Here is a 23,942-nt window from a genome sequence, read left to right as displayed (position 1 = left end):
ACAGGAGGGTGACTGAATGAGAAATGAGGTTGCAATGACAACTAACATTTGGATGAACTTCTCTTTAATTAGTCAAGAAAGTTCCTGGTTCTGTATACAGGGGAAATGTGGAATGGCTGGGCTTCCTCTCACCTGCCAGAGCCGTGAGGAGAGGAAGCAGAAGTGGGATAGAGATGTAGGCACATCCTGTGGCTCTTTCAATAAATCTATGGCTGTCGTTTTCTGTGGTTCCAGGGACATCTGCCATGGTTTCAGGCTTTGTTTCTTTCACCCAGGATTTCCGCTTAGGGGAATTAAGTAGGAAAGAGAAGGACGTAGGAATGAAAGGAGCACAAGGTATCATTGCACATCTTGAGATTAATAGCAGTCAAATACACACAGATGCAGGTCAGACATTGGACTCATGAGTCTCATGGTCAGTCTGTGGCCATAGTATGGCCAAAACAGTACCACAGGAAATACAGCCTGGTTGTATACTTGGCCTTTTGTATGAGGAAGGAAACAGAAGGCACCCAAAGTGCCTCATTTGAATTACATAGCCTCAAAACACCACTAGAAGACCCCAGCTGGAGATGGTTTACTTGCAAAGCAGGACGCTGTGCCTGGTGAAGTTCTGCAGGGGTCTGGTTTTGGTTTGGTGTTATTTGGCATTTTTCTTAGCTTCCTGGATGATGCTAAAGAGAATATGCAGATTCAATTTGAAGGTGACCCCCAGCTGGGAAGGACTTGCAGCATCTGGCAGAGAGAGTCAGGCCTTCAGATGACCTCCACAAACTAGGAAAATGGTGTGAAAAGGACAATTTGTGGTTAGGGGAAACCTAAATGATAAAGACAGGAAAATATGAGAGTAAGCGATCAAGAGAGGATAGAGTCCACTTCAAGAGAGACTTCTATGAATCAGCGGATCAAACTTCTGTCAAGTGACATAGATGTATTTGATGGTGCTGCTGCGAAGCACCGGTTGGAGAAGGCCTGCAGATCTTCTTGGGGTGAGATGAATATTTTGCTCGCTTCTTTTGTTTTACTAATGAAACATTAACATTTCTATGAGGAGCCCATACTTTGTGAAAAATCCCTTGGCCAAGGACCAAATTTTCCTTGAGCAGTTTGGTGGGAGCTTTGCAGCCAGCCCATGTGCCATCATGGATGTGGATTCCAGTTGAAGGCACTCAGGTCTAGTCTTACAGGAACATACAGCCTACACAAATTCCCCCTTTACTTCCCCAGAAACTGCACTTTCTGCAGACATCTGTGAGGTCCAGAGGTCAGTGTGTTGTGCTCAGCTTATTCCCTTTAAATCTCATCTAGGACTTGTTCCTAGTGGAGATAGCTAGTGCTTTTAGAAAGCCTAGCAGCAGGAGACCTCTTCTATCGGTGTGTTTCCATCCATGTTTGGGAAACACAATGAATGCAGATGTAGTAGGAAACTTTTGATTATCTATAGGATTTTTCTGTGACAACTTCAAAGCTCTGTGGTTAGTTATATTCTGAGACTTTAAATGGATATGTCTTGTGTTCAGAGCTCTGATTTAATTTTCCGGTTTAATCTATTGTCCAAACATTATTAATGTTGTCTTTGAGGCATGGGACAGCTTTGATGGAGTCTTTTTTTAATTTCTGGCCATCACCCTGTGCAGCCATAAACAACATCCTGCTTGCTAATGAGAAAATTCAGGTTATTGCAGTCACATGTCTTGTGGAAATAGATTGTAGTGGCAGGAGAAAAAAAGGAACCGACTTTCCTCACCTTCTACCCCCAGCTGGCACGACCATTGGGAGTACTGACAGGGAGGAGAAGTTTCCATAGATTAAGATACTCCGTTAAAAGGTAGTGTTGCCTATTGAAAATGAAATTATTAATTTCATAGACATATCCATTAATTCCTTAACCTATAGCTATCATAAGCTATCTTTTCTATCTGTAAGCATCTAAAACCTTTCCTAGTGAATGCCCTGCTGGTACGTCAGCTGTCAGACTCAAATCTTCCTAACAAATCCAGGTTTATAGAAGAATTTGATCCATCCTTCCACTGTGAACTGAGGGATCCTCCATTATGTATGAGTAGATGAGGTGCGTGATGATGATATCCTGCCTATTGCTTTCCCCTCTCTCCTATCTTCTGTAAAACTTTTTGTTTGGAAAGTAAAAACTTTTTGGTTTTGTGTGTGACTTAGAAAGACGGGGCAGAAGTTGATGTGGGGAGTGGGGCACAGCCAAGGGTCTCTACATTTGCTCCTTGTTGTGCCATGATAATCATCTGCAGAAGACTGGGGGCGGGGGGAGTGCGGCTGGTTGTGCTGCACAGCCCCATGTTTTGACCAGATTTGGAGATGCTAATGCAGCAACAGGAGAGCAAAGGCATCAGGAGGGTAAGGGTATGATGAGGCAGTGGGCAGTTTTAGAGCTCTTTATTCCTTCTCCACTGAGAGAGTCATCTTGTAGGGGAAAGACCACCCTGCAGCAAATCGGTGTTTTTGGCTCTGGGTTCATTGGCAACCAGTGTATATAAATTGGGTGTGTTGGTAGCAGCTTCACAGCATGGGTACATCTCAGGTCTTGTCTGTGCAAGAGCTTGACTAACAGGAACACAGCACTGGGATATGGTGTGAGGGCTTGCTCAGAATTGCAGTTGTCTTATGGCAGCATCATTTTGCTCATTTTGGAAAGAAGATTAGATTGGCATGGATAAATAAGTATAGATAATATTAAAAATGTAATATCTGATCCCTTAGGCAGTTTTCTTCGGTAGCCGGGTTTCACAGGAAGATGCCCTGATTGCTTGGAGACAGGACTCCATACAATCCGTGTTCTGGCTTGGCAGGAGCTGTCCAGCCTGGTGGTGCCTCTCCATGTGCTGGTCTGCACCCCTGCGCCTTTCCTTGGCACTTGCAACCTTGTAACCACACGGACTTCTTTTCTACCTTCGCCCCCCACCGTGTAAATTGACAGTTATCCTTTCAAATGATCCCTGGAAGCAGCCGCTGCAGTTTGGTGCGTTGAGAGGACGGGTGGTCGCTGAGAGCAGCTGGACAGTCTCCTGCAGCCTTGCTGGTTTCTGAGGTTCTCCTCTCGCCCTCCGTGTCTTTGCAGAGAACGGCTTCGTCGGCTACTCCGCAGAGCTGATGTCCAACAACACGCTGCCAGACTACAGCCAGGGGGAGTCCTTCTTCACTGTTTTTGGAGTGTTTTTCCCAGCTGCCACAGGTACTATTAAGTTTTGTCCTCCCTCTTTCCCTCCACAGGCACATCTCAGAGATGAGCAGAAGCGAGTGGAGTTCCTCTGGGCTGCAAGGCGAAGCGAGCAGGACTGCACTCTGCCATAGCAGACTCATGTGGTTGATTCAAAATGTTCAGGCTTCCCTCCGGCATTTGAAATTTTGCACTCTCCTGTCCTGTTCACTTGGATGTGCTCTTCCATCTCTGTAACCAGAAACTGCTGCTTAACTCCGTCGGTTGATGGGGTGTAAATCCTTCTCTGCCAAGGACAAGGCTCAGGCACTGATCTTGGCCAATGCTGTCAGGCCACGAGATATCAAGCCTTTTTAAAAGGGCTGAGCATGATTTATCATATAAGATGAGCCTTGTGACTTGATTGCACTGGGAGAGTAGGAAGAGCACAGGAGGACTTTCCCTCCATCTTTACCTCAGTAGGTGGCTGAGCTGGGCTGATGCCACTGCTCGTGATGTTGACCCACCACTTACTGCATGGCATCATGGATTCATCTTTGTATGTTGGCAGAGCTCTCATTCATGAGCTTAATTAGATGCCTTCATATTATTCATTCCCTTAAATTAGCAGGAAGATGCATGTCCCCTTTCCAGAGCTGACAATCTCCAGTGGGAATGCAATAACTATCAGTTGGAGTTACAATACCTTTTGTTGATGCTGGGTGTTTTAAGCTATAAAAAGTACCGATTATCAGCAGTTTCCATAGTGATGAATCCTTGGATTACAGAATGAATTTTCAGAGGATTAGCTCTAAGCAACTCGCTGGAAGTTGTTTGCAGAATTGCTGCAGTACGAGGAGACAAATGAAAGGGTTTTGTGAAACGGATGGGACTGGAGAAATGGTCTGGTAGCAGAAGTCACTTTGTCAGGTGCACCTAGTGCAGGACTTAAAATCATCCTTTGAAATCCTTTCTCCCAGTTTATTAGGGTGGCTGTTGCCTCTCTGTAGACTTCCTCTTGGAAAACTCACTGGCCTGAACTATTGGCACCATGGAGAAAATGGCTTCTGCCCTCTTTTTTGTTGTCGTTTTTGACTGGCCCATCTGAGTCCCCCAGCCAGAGAAAAAGACGTTCCTCGAGAGCTCTGCCTCTAGTGCAAGAAAGCAGAGTTCATTGGTTATAGTTCATTTCCAGTTCATTGGTTATAGAAGAAGGAATAGTTATGACAAGACTGCACAGAAAATTACTGTGATTAGCCGTATTAAATGATTCTTCATCACTGCTAATGCTTGGCTGCGAGGAAGAATGCCAAAGCTAATAGATACAATTTATTTAAAGCCCTGGCAGCCTGTTGCTCTGTTTAGTTAGCAGTAGTAATACCAGTAGTAATGTTAAACATTCTCTGAAAATACAGTTTGGGATGATGTATAATTACTTTGGTTGTTACACAGCTTTTTCATGTGTTCTTTTTAATTGCTTGGTTATTTATAGGATTTAAATTATTCCTTCGGAGTAGCAGTGGCAGTGGTACCATATAACATTTTTATTGCTCCTGTTATTGCTGTTTGTAGCAGAGATCAGGAGCCTCATAAAACGTGGGGTTGTGTTTGGTGCTCTGCATGGAAGAGTTTGTGGTCTGATTAAGAAACTTATAGGATGAGAGTCAAGACTTCTCTGGTGCAGATCACAAATTGGGAGCCCATTTGTGGTGAGTGCTGGGAACAAAGCCCACATCTCCTTGGGCTGGGGCAGTAAGTGAGAGCTGGTTCCCCCAGGCCCCATCTGACCCCACTAGTGTAGCTGTCCTCCTCCTCCCCACAGCAGGGGTGTGATGCTGGGTGTAAAGGGGGCCCTGGGTTGCTTGGGGTTCTACCTGGTGGAACAGAGCTGCTTCCCACTGCAGTGTGGGCACTGTCTGGATGCAGCCTGAGCCTACCAGCAGGACAGGCGGTCTGTGAGATTGGAGATGACATTTCAGGGATGGGCTTGGCAGGAACATTAATAGGAGTCTGGTGAGATGTGATAGGATTGCCAGTGCCTCTGATGCAGGGCAGGCAGTGTGATGCAGACTGTGAGGAATGACAGGGACAGGTGAACATTGCTCCCAGGCTGTCACCTCCAACTACCCACCTCTTCTGGAACCCCCACAGTGACCTGACTGAAGCACTAGAAGCAAAATCCTTTGCCTTAAGATACAACAGAAATTCGAGGAGAGTTCCAGCAAAACAATATGCTATTTAGTTTTGAACGGTTACATTGAACCAGTTTGAAACAGTTCTTTGACCCAGAGCAATGTTCTGTTTATCTTTAGTTATTAAATATTGTGTTTATGCTTCTTAATTTTTAGCATATGCTAGTTTACAATTTAAGATGCTGTTTTGATAACAAAGCTTTTTAAAAAAATGTTTAGGAAATTGTGAAACAAATTGTTTGGGCCTTTCTGAGATGAAATGTTCCTCTTTGAAGTGAAACTATTTTGATCTCTTCAGGATAAGCTTTTTCCTCTCTAACTAGAAATGGTTGTCTGAATTCAACTGGTTTGTTCGGTCTCTGGGATGTACTGAAAAGTGGTATGAAGTTGCCTGTTTCCACCAGAAATAACAGTGAAACAAAAACTTCTGAAATGCAGGCTGGTAGCTATAAAAGAAAAGAGTGGCAGCCACTTCAGGAGAGGGGAGCAGGACTTGTGGGGAGACTCTTCCCAGGACCAAACAGGCAGGAGGAGCTGTTGGGGGATACTTCAGCTGGAGGGCAAGGGATGGTCATCCCAGCCTGTTGTAGACCAGTAGCAACGTGCTGCCTCCTACAACCATCCTCCTTGGATTGTTTTGCTCCAGGTCAGGTTGTTTTGTATTTCTCTGTATTTTACTGGTATGACTCCGGCAACACAAGTAAAGTTATCCTGGTTTTACGATTGAGTGCTGGTAAGCAGAGGCTGCTCTGTTTGCTCCCTGGGTAATAGCTGTTTAAACCATTTCAGTTGGATGTGCAGCGCAGCTGGCTTTATTCCCTCAAGTTTGTCATTTAATCACTGAGAAGTTGCTGAGCGATCCAAAATATACATCTAGAGCTGGCCTAAAAGGGCATGGAAGACTCAGATTTGCTGGTTTCAGTCAAAAAGACAAGTACTCGCTAGATACTCAGATGTGAACATGCCCCTATAGAGATGCTGTGCATTAAACAGATGTTTTTCTACATGTTTGTAAATACTTTCTTAATGCACATGTTTTGCTGCTGTGCTGTGACAGGCAAACACTCAGCAAACCACCCAGCACAGGGAGGGAATCTTGGGAGCTGCCTGCCCACAGTCAGCTCCCAGCAGCAGCCATGCAGCCATCAGTGCATTTTTAAAATGAAGATAAATGTAATTTCTGTTGTGCAAGAAATGTTTTTCTTTTTCTACAAAATCCCTGAGGTTTTCTGTCTAATGAAAGAAGTGTGTTGTCATGCGATACAAGAAAGTAAGTTGTCGTTTGAAGCGACGGTAGTGGAAAGTATCATCGTACTGAAACCAGTTCTGAAATAAACCATATTTGGCACTTGCAAAATGACAGCAAATAGATTTAGAAGCTTTGGGCTAAGTTATCAGATGATGTAAGCTGGCATAACTCCATTAAAGTCCATGGAGAGGTGCCAGCTTACATCAGTGGAGAAGTTAGCCCTTTAAAAAAATTAGCTACAATTCTTATCTAACATTTTCCATTCTTCATCTCTTGGGTGAAGGAAAAAAAAAACTCCTTTTTATATTTTATAGTAAGTTCACTGAAAAATGCAATGGGTGTTTGCAAGCGATCGTATCTGCAGTCATAAACTATAGCTGGTGGAGTTAGAAGCCAGAGCTGGTGGAGCTGGTGGTGGTGTCTAACAGACAATGTAGGTGGTCCCCTCCTGCATGTATCCACCACCTGGATGATGCCCAGAGCCAGATTACACTGGGAATAGCAGCAATGTACAGACTGTCTCAGCCATAATTTCCTGGCTGGGTTGACCGTGTTTTCATGCTTCCTTGTCCAGGAGCTTTGTCATTATCTGCTGCTCTCTAAGATAATAGCCAGTGTGGAAAATCCAGCCTGCTATCTCGTTGAAACAGAGAGGTGGATAATTTTCTCTGTGAACAGTCTACAGATATGATTGATTGAGTTCAGAGGGGATTGGCCATTTCCCTAGGGATTTCTTCCCTGTGTCTGAAGAAAGGAACGTCCTGAATTCTCTATGTTGTTGAGTTTCATACACAAGCGTAGGGTTTTTCCTCTGTCACGCAGCCAGAATCTCTGGCAAGGCTTTTTGTGGCTTCTTGCAAGTCAGACCAGTTCTCTGGTAGGGGCTGTCAGAGGCTTTGGATGGTGGAGATTGCGTAGGATGGTGTTTTTTTAAAATTAATCAGGTTGTCCTTTCATTGGAAAGTGGATTGGTTAGTCTTACAAAAGACCTTCTCAGAACTGCTCTTTGGGAGCAGTCATCCCATCTGGAAAATTACTTTTTGGGTGGTGATGAAGAGGTGACTTTGGCATTGTCCATACATCTGTACTACCAGATTGTCCATACTTTTGTACTAGTCAGGTCAGAGGCATAATTGCAGCACAGAGGAGATGGCTTTGGCCTGAGTGGCTCAGAATATCTGTGTTGGTTCCCTCTATGATGGCCTTGGCCCTGGAAGCCATGAGACTGTGGTGACCTCCTGGGGGCTGTGGCAGAAGCTAATGGTGAGCAGTGGCCTGGATCTGACCCCTGATCACTGCATAGCAGGAGGTCAGTCATCAGTCTCCAGATCCTCTTTATGTGGGCTCTGGCAGGTCATCTCCTGGCTGCTCCGGAGTGTGCGTGGGTCCATGGGAGGGAGGCAGTGAGGCAGCCCGGGCTGTGCAGTCACTGCCATGCTGATGACTCACTTCTTCAACTTTCTTCAAGTTCAGCCCAGAAAATGCTGTTTTGATGTTTCCCCAGTGCTTTGCTGAGGCAGGACTTTAGATGAGGAAGAGGTGAGTAAAGCTCAAGATGTAAGATTTAAAGGTGGTGCCAGATGTTTGAGAGAGTTGGCAAAGAGGCACATGAGATTAACATCTGTCCTCCTGACAGTAGTTTGCTCCCTTTGAAATTAAAAATCAGAGTATTCTCAGCTTTCTACTTTGTCCCTGAATGGCAAAGTAGCGTGTCACTAAGAGTGCTTCACAGAGACTTTGATCAGCATGATATTTGTGACCATTTCCATGGACTTCTGCCTAACTTTTTTACCTCCAACTAAGCCTGTTGTGTAACTGCTTAAAAGGGACAGGGCTTGAACAGGGCTTGGACGCTTTATCTAGAGAAAGCTACAGCAGTTGACAGGCTTTTAGCTGTGCTGTTCAGAAATACATCCACAAAATAGTCTTCCAGGAGAAAATTAAGGAACTCATTTTGATTTGTAATGCTTTTGGTATGGCGTCAATCTGGTCTGAATCTGGAGGAAAAGCTCTTCCAGAAGCTGAGAAATGCCAGGATTCTGTGGGGACCAGGGAGTGGCTGTTGGTGCTCTGTCTCCATGGTGGAGATGACAGAAAAAGATGGCTGGTGAGTGGACCGATCAAGGGGAAAAAAGAGAGATGAACAAGGAAAAGGTATTAATAATAAACAAATAAAGCCATGGATGTGTTTGGTAACAGGTGCTCATTTATGTGCTATCCTCACAGCAGCACAGTGAGGAGAGGAAGTGTTATGATTTCCATGGAGAAGATGAGGTGATGAGCTGTGAAGATGCACAGCAAAGCCTGAGACAGGGCAGAGCAGAGTTCCTGTTCCTTGACTGGCAACCCAGCCATTGTGCCCTGTTGGCAGCCCATCAGTGGCCATACAAGGTCTGTAGGTAATAGAGAAGGTGTCCATCTGGCTGATCTGTGTTTGTCCCCTTTATCCTGAGATTTGTCCCATGGCTTCTGTTTATCCTTCATCTTGGGAGGACCATTCCATCAGCACTGCTGGCTGGCTCCTGACCCACGTGTCGTTATGGAGACATTTGTCTGACATCTGAGGGGTGGGATGGTGATGGGCAGAAGTTCGCATCTTAAAGAGGCTCTTTGGTCCTGCCTTCAAATTGTCCAAATTCTCATCATGATTTTAAATCACAGATTTTTATTTATTTATTTATTATTTATAGCAGATACCTACAGTCTTCTAGGAAAACTTTTGGGATAATGTGACAAGGAAAGTCATGTTTTCTTGACAAGGCTGGTATGACTCCTCCTTCAACCATGGACAAAGCCTCTTAACCACTCTGTACCTTGGGTTTCTAGTCTTTATGTGGAGACTCTAATACTTTTGCTTCATCCTGTTTCCCTTTCTTGCGTCTCTAGATGGTAATTTTTTAGGCTAAGGACTCTCTCTGATTGTATAATACCCTGTACTCTGGCCTAAAATAACAGTTCAGTACTTTATTCTTAGTCCTACCATGTGTTTTCTACGTGACGCTGGGACAATCAGTTGCCCTCTCAGTGTTTCTGTTTTCCTATCTGGAAAGCAGAGATAATGCCTACTTCCAAAGCAGATCCCTTGGCTGGAAGGTGCCACCTACGTGCAGAGAGCACTGTTATTCCCTCTGCTAAATGTGCATGTGATCATCATTCAACATGGACAGGACAGGCTGCTCTGTAAGGGTGGCTGTCCCCCATGAATGCAGGGACCTGTAATGGATCTGGTCCGGGGGTAGTACCACCTGCTACATGTGCTGCTGTGATGAACACTGGCATTTTTCTTTTCAACAATTGGACTACATTGTCTTCTGTGAGGTTTGTATTAAGATAAGATGGGTTTTGTTCAGATATTGTTTCTTTTCCCCTGCCCAGCGTTGTTCAAACTGGACAAAGGGTTCTTTGATGTGTGGCTTGGTTCTATAAAAGACACAGTTTCTTACCAAGCAATCCATGGGGGCCAGTATTCGTTTGTGTGGCAGTGCAATGAAGTGATACAGTTACTACTCTGAATCAATCAATGAACTGATTGATTAAATTGTATTACATATTTTAATGTGTATTATATGTACTATAACTTCTCTTGACTCTAAATTGCACTTACGTCTGCAAAATACAGGTGTGATGGTTGGGTTCGACATGAGTAGAGATCTCCGGAAGCCTGCCACCAACATCCCTCTGGGGTCTTTGGCTGCTATTGGCACCTCGTAAGTCACAGATCGGGGAAAATTTACTCTGGAGACAGCCCTGGGTGTGACCAATCCATTTCACACTCCCATCAACCTTGTATTACTCAGCCATCTGGAAAATTAAAATGTGGCTCTCATTCAAATTATCATCCACTACCACCATGTACTCTGGGTGGGTTAGAGAAAATCTTTGTTCATGTCCTTCCTCTGCTGGGTGGAATGTGTGTTGGTGTTGGAATGGTTGTACTCCTGCAACCTGGCTGTCCCAGAGTGGGATGCAGAGTTCTTGAAGGCTTGGAGTGTGTGATTTTGTCATTTATTGCTGTTGATTTCAGAGGGGTTTTTATGTTTTTTTTTCTTTATTTCTCTATATAAATAGAAAATAATAATTAAAAATTTATATTTTTTATTACTGGGAGAATGAGGCCAATACAGGTGAGATGACCTACCCACCTGCAAGGCCAGGGGAACAGAGGAGCCCTGCATCCAAGCCAAGTAGTGCTCTCCCTGAAGAAATGCAACTTTCTAGGAGTAAAGTACTGCTACATATTAACACAACCCCCCCAGTAGGTTTTCCTGCCTGCTTTTATTGCCACCTAAATTGCCTTTGAAATTATTGCTTTTAACTGTGTACCAAGGTTCAGTCAGGAAGGAAGGATCTTCAAAATTTGGAAGGATTCCTGGGGAAATTGGTGCTTGTTTTAAGTGGGGGGATTCCACAGGACGCAGGAGCATAACAGATACCCAGCTATTCATGGCTGTGTGATTCCCATCTCTGCTGTCTGGGCTTTACAGACAGACTAACTTATCCCTCCACCTGAGTACTGTAAGGGCCAGAGTCCCCAGAGGAGGATCATAAGCGAGGCTGCAGAGCAGACTGGCTGCACTGGTAATACTACTGCCGGATGGGGGGACCTGTGTACCTGCAGAACCACAGAATCACAGAATGGTTTGGGCTGGAAGGAACATTAAAAGGCCATTTAGCCAAACCTCTGTGCAATGAGAGGGGACATCTTCAACTAGATCAGGTTGCTCAGAGCCCCATCCATTCTGACCTTAAATGTTTCCAGAGGTGGGGCATCCACTACCTCTCTGGGCAGCCTATTCCCATGTTTTACCACCCTCATCGTAGAAAATTTCTTCCTTATAGCTGGTCTGAATTGACCCTCTTTTAGTTTAAAACCATTATTACCCCTTGTCCTGTTGCTGCAGGCCCTACTAAAAGGTATGTCCCCAGGACTGGGATATTTCTCCATGCACACCTCAAGAGTGCTGGTGGCTTCCCCTCAGGGGTACCATACAGTTCTGCTGCAGCTGTCCCTGGCACATCATAGTGGGTAACAAGGACCAGTGTTAAATTTAGCCCTGAAGCTGAATCGTGCAGGAACCATGCAGAATCATCCAAGACCCAAGTTGTGGGTACTTGACTGTCTCCTGGCTCTCCTAGTGAGCAGAATGTTCAATGGCTTTGTCTTGATGTGGAAAAAAAAAAGTTTATTTTTGTTGTTTGCAGGTGGTTTCTGTACATGGTCTTTGTTTTTTTGCTGGGAGCCATCTGTACCCGTCAGTCACTGCGCTATGACTTCATGATAGCAGAGAAGGTAAGTTGTCCAAATAACCCAGCATGGTTTTATAGAGTGGTGCTTTCAGGTTGTCATCTGCCTTACTGAATGCTTGAATTTTCCAAAAGCCTAAGGAATTTGGGTACGCATCCCTCATTAAAATTCAGGGGGATTTCCCTATTGCAAATCCCAGTGTACAATTGATTTGAATAGCTTTGCATTCACCAGCATATCCAGTAATGCTGAATCTTGGCATAATCACCCAAGCAATAGCTTTAAGAGCTAAAGTATGCTAATGTGGTCTAATGATAAATGCTGTATTTTATTCAATGTATCCTTTCTTGTGTGTGAAAGCTTAGACCAAATTGAAATCTCTAAAGAACTCCCCTGCTTATCTTTACTAAGTCAAGCGAAGCTCACATTTCCATATCTAGCAGGCTGTAATTGCAGGGCAAGCAATAGGATTATTAAACTCCAGACGTTCCACACGGGTGTCTGTACCCGAGGGAGGTTTGTAGTGTAACATGCTACATCTTACCATTGCAGGCCTTTGAAAGGAGAGCAAAAGATTTTGGTGTGTGCCATTGTCTTACCTTGAATGGGATATATAAAAGGGCTAATTTTCTGTTATTCGGTATTATCCAAAATCATGGGCTCACTGTATTTGACACAATTTCTTGTGATTAATTTGAAGTTGAGAAGCTTGTGTTATTTGATTTGTAACATGGTTTTTAATCTAAAATGTCAGTTTAAAACACTGGCTTTGTTTCCTAAGTAATTTTAGCTCTAGACTTCTTCCAGCCCCCCAAATAAACTCCAGATTGTTGGTGGGGCTCTGCCACTTCTTGCTAAGGTAAAAAAAAAAAAAGCTCTGTTTCAGGGTAAAAAAGAATGAGCCTACCTTCTGTAAGGCAACCTCTTTGTTCATCAGTGACTTAGTGGGTGAAAAGTGCAGTAACTAAAAGAATCAGATTTAAATGAATCAGCTGAAGAGAAAGAGATTGTTAAAGCTGTGTTTTAACTTCAAAACCCTTAGGGAGGAGATGAAAAATCTCCTAGTAAAGAATGAGAAGATATTTAATAATGATAAATATAAAATACAAACAAGCAAACACACACCCCCCCCAAAAAAAAGAAAAAGCTTCTTCAGGTTTTGTCTCCCTAGTACTGAACGAACCAGTGATGCAATCCCAATATTCATGTTGCTTCTTTAAGCTATCTAGCTGCTTTAGATTTTAATTACATCGCAGAGAGGGAGGAGGGAGAGATCGTTACTCCTCCAAACTCTCCCTTTCTGTCACTCACAGGTGAGCGAGTGCTTGGCTGCTTTTCTTGGTACAATATTTGTTTGTCTTTTTAAACATAAAAATGAGATTCAGTAATTTCACTTCTAATGAGCTCCCAGTGCCAATTCCTTGCAATATATTCACACTCTCTGTGTTCAAAACCCACAGCAAACCCTTTCATCAGCCTCAGTGAAAGGGACTCTTCCCCTCTAACCCTGATTTGAATGTCAAGTAGCACATTTAAATGCGAGCATTTTTAGCAGCTAAAATAATATATGATGTCTGGCACAACTGTTTGTTTATTCCAAGTATTTTTTAGAGCAGAGTAGGATTAGAGGGGAGGGAAGGGAAGATTCCCACTGAGTGTCTGTTGGTCTAATGGCAGCTGGTATCTGCTCATCTTTGCCTCAGGTTTCTTCTGTCCCACAAGATAAAATTCACAAAGCCAAGTGGATTTTCATGGAGAAAAGAAACGTTGTGGTAGGAAGTTTGTACAGTTCTGGATTGTGACATTGATTTTACATGCCTTCCCCAAACAATGAACTTTTTATGTTTTTTTACCCAATCTCCTTTTTGCTGCATGCAGATTTCATAGACAGGAAAAAGCCAGATGTTGCTTGACTCATCTTTAGCCATGTAAATTTTTGTAATTCCTTCTAATAAAGAATGGGCCACCTGACTTCAACAGGGGCAGAACCTAGGAGAACCAGTGTTCATTTTTCACCTTCTTTTCCTCGACAGGAGGGGTGAGAGCAAAAGACATGTGGGATGCAGGGCACCTGCATTTGGTGACATCCTCTGCCGCAGATGTCTGTCTGCACCTCCAGCACTTGCTTCAGTGGAGTATGGGCAGGGTTTTTCTCTCTGCCTGGCCTTAGTGCTGGTGTTACCCCCATGCCTTGTTGCTCTCTGTGCCTGGCTGCTGGCTGTCAGACTTGTGTGGTCTTGCAGGACTTGGGGATGGCTCAGGTGACCCTAGACCTTAGTTTCCTTAGTTGTGACTGTCCATGTCCTTACACAGTGGTGCAAGGAGCACTCCCATTTCAAAGCTTTCTTTCACAATGTTCATTTTGTGGGGATTTGTGTATTTGGGTGGGCTTTTTTAGATGTGCCGTCTGTGCTTGCAGCTCTTGACAGTGGGACCTGCTTAGAGGGACCTGCTTCTGTGTGACAGACCAGGAGCTGCCTTTCCTTTTCCTCCACGCCTGCAGGAGATACTCCCAGACTGAAAGGATGCTTTCCAGAAACCAGTTCTAAACCCAGCCTTGTTAGCACTGTGGCTTTAAAGATTTTTTTTTTAAAAGTTTCATGTTGGCCAAAGGAAATTCTTTTCTCATCGAAGACAGGAAAATAAGGTCATTGTATTATATCCTTTGGAGCGTGTTTTTTGAGATGCCATTTATTTAAGTGGCAATTTTGATTTGGTTTTACTGTGGGTTTTCTTTCAGGATTGGTTTTCCCCTCTGAGACACAGGGGTTTGTCTTCCTGTTTTGGATGGTTGGAAGCCTGGGCAGCTTTTCCTGTATGATGTGCTCTGTATATAAGTGATCTCTCCTGAAATAAACTCACTTCCAGTTACTTAAGGGGAATCTAATAGCTGCAGCTTTGCTGCAATTGCTCCAAGTGACAAAGAATTTCTTGGATATGAGCTTGTAAAATGTCTCTGTCGGTACAGGATGTTCAGTATTAAATTACTTTTATGGGATAATTTTCCTGTATTAATTGCTTGTACTTTTTACCACAGACCAATTAAATAGCTGCTTTCCCAGGGCTCTCTCTGTTCATTTAACAATGTTACAAAATATATGTGATCTCTTAAAATACATGTATTTAAGACTGCTCGGGGGTCTTTAAAGGACAATATAATCAACTTTGCATTTTCTCCGCTTCCTCCAGGTATCCTTGGTGGGTTTTTTGTTTTTGCTAGGGCTGTACATCTCATCCCTGGCCTCCTGTATGGGAGGGCTGTATGGAGCACCGAGGATCCTGCAGTGCATTGCCCAGGAGAACGTGATCCCTATGCTCACCTTCCTTGGACATGGGGTTAGTCATCCCTTCTCTGAGATTGCTGTCAAAACTTCACCTGAATTTAAGCACCCAAGATGTGTCTGTAGAGTGAGATGAGGGATGTGTGAAATGCAAGGAGGGGAAGGCTCAGGATCCAGTATCCTCTGCATAGGCAGAAAAGCCAGGAAATGGGTGGTTTCATGAAAAAAGCAAGGCATCCAGCTGCCTGTGGTCCTTTCCCTGCTCTGAGCCCTCCCACAGGGTGTGTCATTGTGCAGGAGCAGCTCTGCTTCTCCCTGGCATTTTGCTCACCCACCTCTGTGCCCCAGCCTGGGTCTGTGTGTCCTGCCACGCATGGACAGCCCTTCCTGGGGTCCCCTCCCTCCCTCTGACCCACTTCTTCAAGATGTCCACAGTAAAACAGCCACTTATGATATAACTTTGCCTGTTGGATATTTTTTGCAAACACCTTATCTACATGGTGCTGATCCTGACCATGACCAAAGGAAGTACCTAGCTCTTCTCTGCTCTTCTGTCCAGGGCAGAAGACTGAAATTTTGTCTCTACACTTGGTGAAATGGATGGTAACTGTCTGTTTACCTTTTTTTTTCTGTTTTCTTTTTTCTTATTCTTTCCTGCACACTTTCTTTGAGCTGTTCCTGTCCTCTGTGGTAACCTCATAGCTGAGGATGTGACTAGTCATGGTGCTGTGGATTCAGTCTCTGTGCACTGGAGAAGAGGACTCTTCTTTGTAAGATAAGGTGCCTTTTGGACACTGTTAAATAAAAACAAAGAATAGATTTTAAAGGTTAAGTTAGGGGACTTCTAAGCCTTAGATATGCTTTCAAACAAAGTCTTGCTTGGAATATGACAAAAAGCTTTTCCCTTGTCCTCATGAATAATCTTCATTCACGAGTCATTCTACTGATATCAGTCAAGGTATCAGTCACCAAGGACTCCTATCCAGAGCAAACAATTTCTTATGATTTTCCATTATTCTGGACAGGGAGAAAATAATTCCATGACTCTCAATAACCTGCAGTACCTAACTGTGTGTGGAGTGGCTGGAAAAGCCACTCTGCTCCTCCAGAGCACCTTGTAAATACAGAAAAATATTTTACAATAGTGGTACTTATGAATGTTTTAAAATATTTAAATATTTATGAATGTAATAATTTTCTATCCACTGTTTTATGTTTCTCAAAGTAATTTGCTAAGATAAAAGTCATAATAATAGCAATGATAATAAATAGTAATAATTATAGAGAAAGTAGGATCAATAACAACAGCAAAAACTTCCAGCTCCTGAAGGCAGTTTTCAGGTGATCCCAGAACAGACTGTTCTCCACTTGGCAACCCTTGTGAAATTCTCAGTGGTTTATCAAAGTTGACTGGAAAGTTGATTCCCTCTCTGCTCTGATAGTTTTCTGTCTTTCTGTCAAATTTTCTGCAGTGAACTCCAGGCAGAGTGCCTTGATGGGAAGGGCTCAAAAAGAGGTGAGAAATCAAAGACAGATCACTTTTCCCCCTTTCTTCTCTCTGTCACCTTGAAAATTGTTTACATTTGGTTTATGGAGAGTAAATACATCTAATTTGTCCTTACCCTTCTGTACCACATCAGTTATTCTTTGAAGAAAGTGTGGTCACCAAAACCTCAGCTGATGGGAAGGACACAAATGTTTTCTGTAGAGTTAAACCCAAGCCAGAGGCATCATGAGATCATTCCATCTGTTCCCCATCTCAGTACATCTTTCTGATACTGAAGATGCTTTCTGAGATCTGTGTTCCTTTGTCCCGGAGATGTATTTCTATTCATTCTGAAAAGATGTAATGGTCCAGAACTGGTCCCCCTTTCTGTTAATAAATAAGAGGGAAGGAAATAGAAATAGTTTCAATTCGAGCTGTGTGTTTATTAATGAAGTAAATGCAGTAAGTGAAAACCTAGCATATTTTGTAAGATATTTTCCAGCAAGGTCTTTACACAGCCTGCATAGGCTTCTCAGGTGGCAAAATGGCAACACGGTGCCTCGTCCAAGGAAGGGCATGTTAGACCTGGGCTCAGTTCATGAGCTGAAGGCTCAAGTATTTCCACCCCTAATGCTCTTTGCTTTCTCTCTCTTTGTCTCCTCCTTTCCCTGCCTCCACCCCTTCCCAAAGGAGAGGAGCAGGTGATGTTTCTCCTGGCTGCCTGCCTTCCCAACACATGCCTGGCATTGCTGGGGGCTGACTCTCACTCTCCAGCATCCTCTCCTGCCCAACCTCACTGCTACTTTCCTCTTGCTGTTGGGTAGATGCAACTTGGGTGAGTTAAAGGAGGGAAACCCCATGTGCAGAGGTTCAGCAGACCATGGGTTTAGCTCAGCTGTGTGTCAGGGCAGGGCCAGAAGCTGCTGATGTGAAGGTGGCACCGCTCTGTGCAGGCAGAAGTTCCTTGACCGTGGCAGTCAAAGCCTTTCCAAGGGCAGCATACAGGAGCCTTTGGGGTAGGCAGCCATGCAGAGTCCTGTAGAATAATTAGAGATGAACAGTTAACTCTAATTAAACAAGTTTTATTGCCAGACTTCCCATAAGCCCCGCAAATCTCTCTGAAGGTTTATTGCTGCTTTAATGACATTGTTTTACCATGGAGATACAAGTGAGAGTGGATGAATTTTCCGAAGACAAGGCTTGAGTAAGGCTCAGGGATGAGGTGGGAGCTCAACAGCTTTTGGCTTCCAGCCGATTCTTTAATTTATTAGGCCTGTGAGCCTCTGTTTGCACATGCATGTATGTATTTCATGATTAAGGGGGTACTTTGCAGACAACCCAAGTAACCACCCATGGCAGCTGAGCAAGTGGGGAATCCTCATGGCAAGGTTCATGGTTATTAATTTAAATGTAATTTTGTTTTATTTATGAACTAGAAAGGCCCCAACAAGACTCCAGTGGCTGCGATTTTCTTAACAAGTTTCATCACTATGGCTTTTGTCTTCATTGGGCAAGTAAATGTTCTTGCTCCCATAGTCACCATCAACTACATGTTGACATATACTGCTGTAGACTATTGCTATTTCTCTATCTCCTTGAGCCACAACATTCAGCAGAAGCCTGACGAGACCCAGATGGAAACTGCTAGACCTGCTCACTCTTCCCAGCCTTTAATTTTCAACAAGCCCTCAAGCCGTGCACCAGATGGAGTAACTCAAAGCAGATCAAATGGCACCTTGCTGGAGTTCAAAAAAGACATGGATCAGATTTTTAAACCATTTTGTAGTGAGCCAGGTACTTGCAAAAAAGAAGGAGCTGAGAATTTAACCCGAAAGACCAAACAAAAGGTGAAGAAGCCAGCCAAGCAGACATTACAAGACAGCTTTCTCCTGGATCTCCATCAAGATGCTGCCCCAGCTCAGTACAGCTGGGATGAGACCACGGAGCCCCACAGCGAGAGCCAGCGGGACCTGGATGATCAGGGCTGTCAGAGTGATGCAGGTCAGTGTTCTTCACCCACTGTGTCTGCCCAACACACACCTGGGATGCTGGAGCAGGGGGAACAGTTCTGCAGAGAAGTGATGATGCTCCCTGGCCCGAGGGGAAGAGGCTAAGGGCTGTAGGAGACAGACATCTCCAAGCTCAGAGGGAATGGTTTATAACCTTGGCCCTCCCAGTGCTTTCCTGAAGGCAGGCGTGAAACTAGCTTTATATGGGGCTGTCATTCAGTGATTCATAGCAATAATATCATTTATTCCAGGTGAAGGTAGAGTTCATTGCAATGCATCACAGGAGAAGTTCCAATGCGATTTCCTACGGAAGATTAATCACAAGAAAGCAGGCAGGACTATATTTAGTGTTGAGTTGTTTACTATATACTCATAATTCTACACAGACATGCTTAATGCTGTACATTAAAAAGAGTTTGAGTGTATCTTGGGATTTTCTTCATCCTGGTGTGGGTTAGGAGGGATGGAGCCATGTGAGTCTAAAACTCAGGCTATCAAAATTCAGTGGTCCCAATGCCACAGCTGGACTCTGTAATTCAACATCCATAACTGAGGGTCTGAATTTGTTCTGTTCGTGATTGTGGGTATTTGATAAGGTGTGTTTGCATGGAGTTTCTCATTCCCAGTGCTGTAGTGTTTCATCAGCATTAGTCAGTGAAGCTTTATAAACCCCTCTGGGGAAGAAACTATTATATTTCCTATTTCACAAAGTAGAGAAGCTGAGGCAGAGATAGACAGATGTAGCCTTCAAATGGACTCAGTACCAGAGTTGGCAACCTTTTTTGTTTTTTCTTGCACTTCTTTTCAGTTTTCATTTTAGAGTTTTTGGTTAACTCTGTCATACTCAGCAGTCAGCTACAATTTTTGCTTTGGTTCCTGGAATCTGGTAATGTAAAATAGAGGAAAAGACCCCACGTTATAGCTCCTTTCTAATCTTTTTTTCTTTTCTGTAGAAACATCTATAAAGCAACAAAATCCAGAGCTGGGAATTCAGCAAATACCAGAAGCCTTCTACTCCAGATTTTTCAGTCACTGGGTGTCCTTTGCTATTGTAAGTAATTTTCTTTTTTTTTTTTTGGAGCAGTGGTTTGTGATTGTAGAAAACAGAAGGAAAATCATCACAAAATACACTTCAGTACTTAAAAAAATGGCTTTTGAATCTAGTATTCCAGGATACCTGAATTAAAGTAGTCAAGGTACCATGCATCCAGCAGTTCAAATTCAGAGAAAGCCTGATGACATATTAAATTAAACAAGAGGAAAAAAAAAACCCCAGCCCCCAAATAAACAAACAAAAAAGCCCCAACTCAAAACAAAAAGGTACAGATTCAAAGTCTGTAATTCAAACTTTAAAGATGCATGGCTGGCTAGGAAAAAGATCAGCGTCCCTCTTTTCACTGTGTGCCAGCCTGCTTTTTCTTGCTGTGGGATGGATTGAGACATCAGCTTCAAAGTTGTGTTGCTTTTATTTATGAGCCAGTTTCTGCAAGCTTGGGGTGGGGTTTCATTAGTGCTGACCTCCTGATTCCAGCAGCCCGGCTGTGAAATTCCATCTTTTGAGGGAGGAAAGTAGAGCATTCCTCCAGTATGTTACTCTAAAGAATAAATAATTTATAAATAGCTTCTGTCTCAAGCTGCTGAGAAATTTAAGACATTTAAATTCATCTTGGGAAGATTGATTATTGGGTAGATGACAGGGAAAGGGTCAGATATGCATAATGAATGAACCATATGGCTTTGCTGCATGGATGAGGATTTCATAGCTGTGCATAAAATGTAACAAACCCACTCAAACAACCCACCAGACCCTGTTAGTTTAATCCTCAGATGGAGTTTGATACCTGCTTTTCAAATTCACTGCTCCTGCTGCCTGCAGCCAGCTCCTGCAGCCCACCAGGCTGCAGCACCAGGGGTGGGTTGGATGTGGTGGCCCCTCTTTAGTGATGTCATCTTTAGGAGGCTGTGTGCTGATGCCATCTCTGGGCTCAGTAACTAATGTGGCTCCCAAGTGTATGTCAGGGCAGAGCATTCAGTTCTCTGCCTTTGCAGGAGATGACTGACGTGTTCATTAAAGCAGATTTGGTTCCCTGTCAATAGTCAGACTTGGGAGGAGGTTGCAGCAGAGCTGGGAAAGAATCAACAATAAAATATAAAATCACAAAAGCAAAAAACAGGTGTGTTTATTTATCCTGACTCCTCTCCCCTCTTCCCTCTCTTTTTGAGCTTCACCGGTGGTCGTGTCAGTCGGGACTCATTCAGCTCTTTCTTTGCATGCTGCCCCTTGCTGTTCCTAATCTCACCCATGGAGATGCTACCCCATTCATATGCCACTTGAGCCAAATCTGTCTTCTGAGCTGGTGAACCTCTGGATACTCCTCTTGGAGTAGCCCAAGCAGAGACCCACACTGCTTCTAGGACTCAGGGTAGCTCACTGAAGCTCCATGCTGCTGAAGATGACACTGTAAACCTGTGCTGTCTCTCCTTTTAGGAGTGAGACCAAATGAGGCTTTCTCTATCGTGGGAACCTCATTTCCAGGAACCCTCAGCCATGACATACCCTAATCTTTTCAGATAACAGTAGGTGGAAATGCTGTCTGTGTGGCCAAAAGCCACTCTCTGTGGGCTGTTTTCCCAGAGACACCTAAAAGGACCCACTCATCAGGATAATTCCGAGTGGCTGTATCCTGGGACCTGACTTTACATGTCTCTTACACAAGGCTCCCAAGAAAACCCTGAGAAAGAGGTGTGATGATGCCATCAAAGCACTGGGTTTGCATGCATTTAACAGCAAGATGCTGCATTTCTGAGGGGGAAAAAAAAAGAAGTGCATTTCCTGATGCTCTCATAAGAACTTGAAAGTCTCAGCACTTCAGTTATTGCAGAGTTTCTGTTAAGAGTTGCTGTCCATGCTCATCTTGCCAGGTTGAGGAATAAGCTGCTGACCTGGTCAGTGTTGGGCTGTGTCTGAAGGTGAACAGTCCTTCCCGGGCACCACACTGCCAGTTCTCCCACAGAGAGTTCTTCTGCTGGAGCAGGAGGTCAGTGAAGCTGCTGGGCTTTGCAGAAAAAGGACTGTCAACATCATATTACCTTACAGACTCTGGGATAACCCCAAACCATGTCTTTCCAACAGGCAATTGTGTCCCTCATCATAACGTTTGTCATTCAGTGGATCTACACCCTGGTCAGCCTGGGTGCAGCAGTTATTCTTTATTTCTACATTGGCAAAGTGAGCCCAGGACTTCCCCTTGGTGAGTATTTTTTCCCTGTATTATTAAATCTGCTTAAAAATTTATTAAGCTTTAATTTAACTTAATTAGAAATTGAGACTCTTGTGTTTAATATGCAGGTGACACAGTGAATGATGAGGTTTTTGTTTCATTGCTAGTTTTAATAAATTTTCTCTCTGACTCTTTAATTTTCTGTTGGATTCTAACTATACTACTGGTTTGATAGTTTGAACGTAATGCTTATTGGTTTATTATATTGTACTTCAAATGGCAAAACCAGATACTAATACTAAGACTTAATGGGGGTGGCAGTTTGTAAATGTATAACAGCAATGAGAAAAATCCACTATAAATTAGTTTTAATAAACTTAATCAATCTAAACCCACCTGAGAAAGCTTTAAGGAAAATGAATATCTCACTAAATCTCAGCATTCGTAACTGTGGAACAAGAGAGCCTTTTGATTCCAGAGCTAAACACACTGAAAGTGTTGGGAACATAATCTGGGAAAATACTTTTAGGCAGAGGGCATTAGAAGGCTCTGTGCATGTGATCAGCTTGAACAAGTTTAAACAGTGAAGCACATTCAGAAAGCAGCTCATGAGAGTCTATAGCTCCTTAGCAAGGCCACTGGAGGGGTTTGCATTGCTCTGCATATCTAAAGGAAGACAGTGTGGGCATACTCACCTATTTATGCATACACACATACATACATACACAAACAGTGCATGGCAATGAAAATGTTAGAAGGAAACAAAGTTCAGCCTGATTTTTACTTGGCTGTGAGTGAACGTTATTTTGTGGTCACAAGGCTTCTAGTGATCTGTGAGTTTGTTCTTCAAAGGTTCGAACAACCCTTTTGTCTGGAAAGGCTGGGAGACACTGGCCTGAGAGATGCTCTGGATTAAGGGCTAGACGAAGGCCTTGAGAGGAGAAATGCCCTGTGATTGGCACATCTCTTCTCCTCTGTCTTCCCCCCCCAGCAGCCTAAGCCAAATCCAGCAGCCACTGACAGGTCTCTGTTCTCTGTCCCTCATCACAAACTCCTCCTGCTGCTTTTGCTTCCAGCTCCAGCACTTCCTTGTCCCTGCAGGGAACCAGTGCAGGAAACTAACTCTACAGAGAAACTAAAAAAAAGAAAAAAAGTGTTGGTATAATATGCTAAGCCAGCTCTCTGTGGGGTCAGACAAGAGGGAATGAATGGTGAGACCACAGCTGCCCTGGCTGAGGTTGGCTGAATGGCTTCTCCAGTCTCCCTGAGTGAGTGGTCCAGTCTCCCTTCTCCTTGAGTGGTTCATGGAGGAAAAGGTACTGCGGTGGGTGTCCATGCTTTGCTCTGGCTTTGCTGGAGTTCGACAAGCTCTCAGGCTGGGAAGAGATAGCTGTTCTCCATGGGAAATTTGGGTTCATTTCTTGACAAGTTTTTAAAAGCCACAGCATGTAGGAAAACTGCAAGAATGTTCTCACCACCACAAAATCTTTGCAAGTTAATAACAAGCATGTTGGTTTGAGATTCTATGCAAAAATTGAGTGGTGTAATGCTCTTATGAAAGAATTAGCAGCATACTGACTTCTCGTGCCTTTTCTCCATAGGAGCAGCAGCAAATTTCAGTTTCTTTGGCTGGATTAAGTCGGTTTTGATCACTTTGTGCAGGTTGGTACCAGTCACTTGGCAGTGACCAACATGTTCCTCATTGTTCCCATGACCCACTGATGTGCACAGAGAGGGGTGGAAGAATTGACTTGCTTATTAAGCAGGCTGTCTGCCCTTTCTTGCATACTCAAAGTTATTCTTTTTTAATGGTAAAAATAGCTGCTTGGTCTCATTAGCCTGGCACATGCTGTGGATGTGGGGAAATGGAGTCTCTGCTGCTCTGTGTGTAGGCATGTCAACTGATAATCATATCTTGGTGCCTGAAGCTTTGTCTTACCCCAAAGGTCTGTGCTCAACCTTTATGGCTCAAGTTGAATGGGAAAATCTGGCAGGAAATGAGAAATTGGACACTCCATCTCTTCCACCCACCATTCACTGAAAGTGAATTACCATTGGTGGAAGCAGCACACATGGAAGCTGCGCTCAAG

At 43.7% G+C, this 23,942-nt stretch overlaps 1 protein-coding gene across 1 annotated transcript in view; it reads left to right on the top strand.

Annotated features, from left to right (window-relative positions):
- SLC12A8 (solute carrier family 12 member 8) overlaps positions 1-23,942 on the top strand; it is a 50,809-nt gene that overhangs the window by 24,870 nt on the left and 1,997 nt on the right. Inside the window, exons 6-13 of the mRNA XM_032693916.1 lie at positions 3,092-3,205; positions 10,230-10,317; positions 11,813-11,900; positions 15,045-15,191; positions 18,059-18,623; positions 19,585-19,682; positions 21,765-21,882; positions 23,454-23,514. Coding sequence (XP_032549807.1) covers positions 3,092-3,205; positions 10,230-10,317; positions 11,813-11,900; positions 15,045-15,191; positions 18,059-18,623; positions 19,585-19,682; positions 21,765-21,882; positions 23,454-23,514 — 1,279 coding nt within the window. The remainder of the gene's footprint in view (positions 1-3,091; positions 3,206-10,229; positions 10,318-11,812; positions 11,901-15,044; positions 15,192-18,058; positions 18,624-19,584; positions 19,683-21,764; positions 21,883-23,453; positions 23,515-23,942) is intronic.

This window comes from Chiroxiphia lanceolata, chromosome 7 (assembly GCF_009829145.1).
Source record: "Chiroxiphia lanceolata isolate bChiLan1 chromosome 7, bChiLan1.pri, whole genome shotgun sequence".
Classification (NCBI taxonomy): domain Eukaryota; kingdom Metazoa; phylum Chordata; class Aves; order Passeriformes; family Pipridae; genus Chiroxiphia; species Chiroxiphia lanceolata.
Note: the sequence above shows the minus strand (reverse complement) of the source record. Positions and strands in the feature narration are given on the sequence as shown.